Source organism: Mesocricetus auratus, unplaced genomic scaffold (assembly GCF_017639785.1).
Source record: "Mesocricetus auratus isolate SY011 unplaced genomic scaffold, BCM_Maur_2.0 Super-Scaffold_100691, whole genome shotgun sequence".
In the NCBI taxonomy this organism is placed as follows: Eukaryota; Metazoa; Chordata; class Mammalia; order Rodentia; family Cricetidae; genus Mesocricetus; species Mesocricetus auratus.
Genome location: NW_024429267.1, coordinates 51,533,944 through 51,540,730, shown reverse-complemented (window position 1 = coordinate 51,540,730; position 6,787 = coordinate 51,533,944). Strand labels below are relative to the sequence as shown.

General features: G+C 49.6%; 1 protein-coding gene across 5 annotated transcripts in view; it reads left to right on the top strand.

The window, feature by feature from the left end:
* The first annotated feature begins 461 nt into the window (after positions 1-461).
* Cnot10 (CCR4-NOT transcription complex subunit 10) overlaps positions 462-6,787 on the top strand; it is a 50,222-nt gene continuing 43,896 nt past the window's right edge. For 3 of the 5 annotated variants that reach the window (XM_040739635.1, XM_040739634.1, XM_040739633.1), the window contains exon 1: positions 6,218-6,431. In XM_040739635.1, the coding sequence (XP_040595569.1) occupies positions 6,233-6,431 (199 nt within the window). In that variant the 5' untranslated portion in view covers positions 6,218-6,232. Of the gene's footprint in view, positions 770-6,217; positions 6,432-6,787 lie in introns of those variants that run through there. The other 2 variants (XM_013117069.3, XM_005075027.4) reach the window with 2 other exon arrangements.

The window sequence follows — 6,787 nt, the reverse complement described above, 5'->3', positions numbered from 1 at the left end:
TAGGAACAGCGATGCACCTAGCTGGTGTCTTGGATGTGACCGACATACCATAGTAAATTAATGATGCAGGGCTCACAATGAGGGAAACAGGATGCATAACGCAGGAACTCTTGCCATTTTTGCAACTTGGCTACAAATCACAAAGCGGCTCTAAAAACGTCTTTTATCTGGGGAGGGATTGCAGCAACGCCTCCCTCGTAGGGTTCTCGTGGGAAACCTGTGAGACAGTTTCAAGCCACGTGAGGCTAAGCGCTGGGGACATAAACGTCAGGTGTGGTGCCTGACATTTTTGTGAAAGGCGGAACAAAAGCCCTACCCTTCTCTGTGTTTCACTCGGGACCTGCACTAGCACACTTCCGGCTTCGCACGCACAGGCATGAGCTTCCGGGGAGGAGGGAAGGGGGGACCGGGAGGCCAGCTTCTGTTCCCACGCCCAGCTGTCCGCGCCGCCGGCCCCGCCCCGGAAGCAGTGTGTCCGTCGGCCGCTCCAGGGCGGAAGCTGTGGATGGCGGGGAAAACAGCCCTGCACTGGCGGATTTGTTGGGGCTGTTGCTAGACGACGGGCAGTCGCTTCGTCACTTCCTCAGCCCCGCGGTCCGTTCGGGCCCGAACCGGAGGCGGCCCGGAGCCGGAACGAGTTTAGCGCCGTCCTCGGCCTTGCAGAACCTGCGGCCAGCCGGGGCGGCGGCGGCGGCGGGAGTCGGGGCCACGCCGCCCGCAGGGAAGGACGCGAGCCGAGGCGGGAAGATGGCTGCAGACAAGCCCGCAGGTGAGGCGCCCGCGCCGCCCGCCCCCCACCCGGGGCTCACACATCGCGGCGCGCTCGGGGACGGCGGGGCCCGCGTGGGGGGCCGGGGGCCGCTCGGCTTGGCTGCCGCCCCCCGCTCTCCTCGGATGTCCCGGGCCCTATGCCCGGTGTCTCTCTGCCGGGGCTCCTCTCGCCTCCGCCGCGGACCCTCCTCCTCCTCGCCCGGTCCTCCAGACAGGGTCCCTCCGCGTCCCCGACGCCTCGAGGGGAGGTGTCCCCGAGCGTACACGGTGTCTGCAGCCCCCCCCCTCCCCGGCTCAGCCTCCGAGAGTTGCCTCCGGGTCAGCGTGCCCTGTGGACTCAGTCTGAAAGCTGTCTAAAGAGACGTGAGGGTCCCGGGTGCCCTCTGCCTGGCCCCAGTTACCCGGTTTCCCTGCTTGGTTTTCTCTAGCTCCTCAAGATTAACTTTTTCCTTTTTTAAACAAAAAAAAACTTAGTTGTGTGCGTGAGTGCAGGTGCCTGCGGAGGCCGGAAGAGGACGTCGGAACCGCCGGAGCTGGAGACCAGTTGTGAGCCGCCTTTTGTGGCTGCTGGAAACCCACCCAGCCTCGGTCCTCTCTCTGCAAGAGAAGCAAGTGCTGCTAACCGCTGAGCCGTCCTCCCAGCCCTGATAAGATCTTTAAAATCTACGGTTTTCTGTAGTGCCCTTCCAGGGTTCCCCCCCCCCCGATACGGAATATGAGAGTTTCCAGCACATTCTTTGGAAAGGCTGCTTTGTTTCTTTCAAGAAAGTATTAGTCTTTGTGGTGTTCCGGTTTAAGTGAAAGAAGCCTTAATGACAATAATCTGAAGTGGTCGGCACACTTTTTTTTTTACAGTGAAGTTTTAATTAGAAAAAAAATTCAGTGAGCTTAGATTTTTTTTTTTTTGATTTTACGAGACAGGGTTTCTCGAGCGTAGATTTTAGGTGGTCCTCATCTCAACCACTGACAAGTGATCGAGAAGTGAGCCTATCCCAGGTCAGGTACAGATAAACAATTGCTTATTGGAGAATCCCTCTGTGACCCCTTAAGACAATAAAGATTTAGGTGCTGTGGGATGAATTGATTGGTTGGCTGATTAGTGATTGATTAGTGGTTGAGGCAGAGTCATACTGTACAGCCCTGACTGGTCTCAGATACACAGAGCTTTCCTGAGGGCTGGATTAAAGATGCTATCGGATTTTAGGTAGGGTGATCAGAGAAGGCCTCTTGTAAGTTTTGTTTCGTTTTTTAAATTGTGGGTGTGTGCACTTGCAGAGGCTGTCAGAGGAGTCGGGTCCCCTGAAGCCGGAGTTACAGGTGGTTGTGGGTGCTGGGAATCAAACTCAGGTCCTCTGAAGAGCAGTATGCGCTCTTAGTCGCTGAGCCCCAAGATGATTGTGTGTACATGCATGCTTCGGCTCCTAAGGATCGAACGTAAATTACCGGGCTTGTATCATCTGAGCCACCTGCTGAACCAACCAAAGCTGGGGTAATATTTGAGCAGAGATCTGAATAAAATGAAGGAATGATCCCAACGATGTAGCATGGGTGAAGGCTATGCACTGTCTGTTCAAGTCTAGACGAGGAACCAACATGGCCCTTGTTAATCAAGACACTGCTTGTGGGCCCCAGTTAACATCTGCTTATAGAAGCCATGGCATTCATTCATTTCCCCGGAAGCGTCTTACTATACAGGACTACCCAGTTTGAATGCTGTCTCAGTCGTATAGCGTCGGCTCACTGGTTCATTCACTCAGAGATTCTCAGTAGGCACTGCTGCAGGTGTTGAAGTGACTATAACACCTGCCTTTGAGGGCTGGCGCTCCAGTTTGCCAAGAGCTGTGTAATGTGTCTAAAGGAAGAAGAGAGATCAAGAGCAGCCTTGATGGATGTTCCTGAGCTGGGACCTGATCCTGCTGGGGTGCTGAATTTGTGTAGAGTAGATGAGTTTGGCAGTTCTCGTGAATCTCTGCTGTTTTAAGTGGCATGGTTCTGGCCCTCATATTTTCTCTTTCATACTAGTCTTTTTGTTTGTTTTGTTTTTCAAGACAGGGTTTCTCTGTGTAGCCCTGGCTGTCCTGGAACTCACTCTGTAGACCAGGCTGGTCTCAAACTCACAGAGCTCTGCCTGCTTCTACCTCCCAAGTTATGGGATTAAAGGTGTATGCAACCACTGCCCGGCCTAAAGACTTATTTTTTAAATTATGTATATTTATGTATGTCTTTGTTTGAGTATATACATATGTGGAGAGATGTTGGAGAATGCTGGAAGGTGTTTTGATCCCCTGGAATTTGAGTTAACTTGCAGTTAGGAGCTGCCTCATGTGGGTGTTAGGATCTGAACTGGTTTCCTGATGAATTGTACACACTCTGTAAATTGTTATCTATTCACATTAGTTTTCAGAAAGTGTTGTTAGTCTCTTTCTGTCCAGTCTGTTTGCTTCACCCATCTGTTCTATTTTTCATTTTGTGATTTTGTGTATGGTGTGTGTGTGTGGGGGGGCACACATGCCATGGTGTGTGTGGAGGTCATGGAAAAGCCTTCCTCTTCCACTTTTTTGTTTTTTAAGAGTTACTTGATTCTGAAGTGCATAACATTTGTGTGTCTGTGAGCCTCCTGACGTGGGTGCTGGGAACCAAACTCTGGAAGGACAATGTACGGCTCTGAGCCCTCTCCCACCTGCCCACTTTGTGTCTCTCTGGTTGTTTGCTACTGTGCTGCACTCTGCAAGCCAGTTGCCCTCCACATTTCCAGGAGGTTCGATTGTCTTCCCTGTGGAAGTGCTGGGATTCCAGAAACATGCTATCCTGTCTGACTTTAAGTGGGTCTGAGGCTCTAAATTCAGGTTGTCGCACGCCTTTAATCCCAGCTCTCGGGAGGCAGAGGCAGGCAGATTTCTGTGAGTTCGAGGCCAGGCTGGACCGACAGCCTCAAACAATACAGAGAAACCCTGTCTCGTAAAACCAATAAATAAGTAAATAAATTCAGGTTGTAAGGCTTATGTGCCAAGATTGTCTCATTGTTTAGCCACCAAGTCGTTACTCTTTAATATGATTTGTGAGCATTTCACAGTTGACTTTCAAACTCAGGACCTCTGCAGGAGCAGTAACTGCTCTTAACCCTGAGACACCTCTCTCTAGTTGCTGCATTTTAATTTTTTTATTCCACATCTACCTACCTATCATGTGTGTCAGAAGGCATGCTCAGTACATGTTTAGGGGGCAGAGGACTCACTTCTCTCCTTGGAAGAATTGAACTGGGTCATCAGGCTTGGTTGTTGAGCCATCTTGGTGGCCTGAGAAGCCTTTTTAAGCCTCAGTGTTCCTGTGTGTACAGTAAAAATGGTGACAGTGTCTTTGTCCTAGAGCTAGGAAAGGCTTAAATGACATCAGTTCTGGCCTATGGCAGTCACTTCCTGTGGGATTGAGGGGCAGGAGGGTTCAAGTCAGGATTGCTCTGGGTAGCCCTGGCTGTCCTGGATCTCAATTTGTAGACAAAGCTGACCTTGAACTCACAGAGATCTGTGTGCCTCCTGAGTGCTGAGATCAAAGGCGTGTGACACCATCACCAGGTCCCTAGGGGATGTTTTTTAAGGGAGCCTCACCTGGAACGGCCTCTGGAAGCAGTTTTTGAAAGAAACACATTGGAGAGACAGAAGGGAAGAGTTGTGAAGTTTCCTCCTGCTTTCTCTTCCCATGTGGTTAAAGATTGTTCAACAGGGAAGAGTAGATTTTCTCTTGCATATGGGTTGTATGGCTGCTTGGCATTTGATGAGCCGGTAAATTGTACACTGCCTCAGGTAAATCTTCCTGCCTCAGCCTCCTGAGGTGCTGGGATTACAGATGTGTGTCATCGTGCCCAGTTTACCTCATTGTTGGATACTAAATGTTCCAAGTCAGATGGCAGTATTTCAACCTCTGGTGAGACCCCTGTGGCTGTGGGATGGATGGCAGGGTGCCTATGTGTGTGAGGTCTTGTGATGACATAGTCAACCAGGTGTGGTGACGTGGGCCTGTAATCCTAGCACTTGGAATTTGAGGCAGAAGAATTGCCCACAAGTTTGAGGTCAGCCTGGGAAATGTAGTAAATTCTAGGCCTTTCTGGGTTTCAGATTAGGACCCCATCTCAACGAAACAAAACACAAGGCAAAGAGCAGATGGAAGTCATGCTTGCCATCCTCCAGATTTGCTTAGTATTCTAAGCTGGCCGTGAACTCAGGGTGTCACTGTCTCTCTGCACCACCACACTCAGCCACCCCGAGAACAAACCTGATCAGGACGTTTGAAACCATAGTACTGCAACTTACAAGTGTCTTACTCTGCTCTCTGGGATTGTGTCCTCCCATTTTCTTCTAACTTTGCTTGTCTTAAAGTAGATGGGGCTAAAACTGTAGAATGTAACTGTGTGTGTGTGTGTGTCTGTGTCTGTGTCTGTGTGTCTGTGTTACATGCACATGAGTGTGAGCTAGCATGTGGAGGCCAGAGGACATGTCTTCTACTGCCTTTATTTATCTATTTATTTTTATTTTTTGAGACAGGGTTTCTCTGTAGCTTTGGAGACTGCCTGGAACTCACTCTGTCAACCAGGCTGGCTTCAAACTCACAGAAATCCTCCTGCCTCTGCCTCCTGAGTACTGGGATTAAAGGCGTGTGCCACCACTGCCCAGCTGTCTTTACTGTCATATTCTCTGAGGCAGGGTCCTTCAGTGAACCAGAAGCTACCTATTTTGACTAAGCTAGCCACTGAGGCCTGGGAGCCTCCTGTCTGTCTGTGCAGAAGGATGCACAGCCGTTCCCAGCTGTGTATATGGTGCCTGGGATTCACACTCACACCGCCATGCTTTCAGAGCAGGCGTTCTTAAATTAGCCGCAGAGCTGTCATCTAGCTACTCAGCCCATGTTACTCCTTTGGCCATGTAACTAACTTGCTTGCATTATACTGAAGCTGTTAAGAGAGTTTGGGTGAGTTCATTTTTCCTTTAGAGTGGTAGACACATCTGAGCTGTCCTAATTGCTCTCTGGTGACCTCAGTTGGGGGCTGGAGGCACTCGGGTGGAGGCAAGAGGACCTTCAGATGGATCCTTGGCTGCATAGTGAGAGCCTGGGCAACATGAGAGCCTGTCTCAAAAACAACAGAATGAAAAGACATTGTTTGAAACGTTGTATTGCCAAGGCATTGCTGATATTTTGTGACCATGCTGTCTGTCTTACCCTTCAGCATTGTGTTTCCTTGACCCCTGGGGCTGTGTTTGGACAGTACAGTTTGTAGTTCTCCTCCAATCAGCTTTGAAGCGTTAACATTCTGTGTTGGAATATGTCTATGTTTTCAGTTAACTGACTTTCAGTTTGGAAGAGGTGTTGCGTTTCTTTTCTGTGTAGTTGAAACCTAAAAGGGGTGTGTGTGTGTGTGTGTGTGTGTGTGTGTGTGTGTGTGTGTGTGTGTGTGTGTGTGGTGTTAGGAATGAAGTCTTTGAGCGTAAAGAGCATCAAGGTCTGTGCATCCAAGAGCTCTGTACGCCTGCGTCAGCCATGTTCATTAGGCCAGGGCAGAAGGAAGGTGAAGCTTCTGGAGGAACGGTCTTATCCTCTTTCCATTAGCAATGGCGACTACTTTTGGACAAGTAAAGATACACTGTGGGATTATGTGCAGACACTGTCTGGTAAGAACTCAGCAGCTACAAAGAATAGTGTGGGCCTCTTAAAGTTTTGGAAAATCTGATTTCAACCCTGCAGATGCACACGAAGTAAAAAAAGTCATTTCGACGGGTGTTGGTGGTGCACGACTTTAATCCTAGCACTCGGGAGGCAGAGGCAGGTGGATCTCTGTGAGTTCGAGGCCAGCCTGGTCTACAGAGCCGATTCCAGGACAGCCTCCAAAACAATACAGAGAAACCCTGTCTCGAAAAACCAGAAAAAAAAAGTCATCTCTTTGAAGGATTTTTTAAAATTGTTATCCTGAAGTAAATGTAGGTGAATTATGGTTGACTAATATTTAAAAGAGTATGCAAATCAGTTC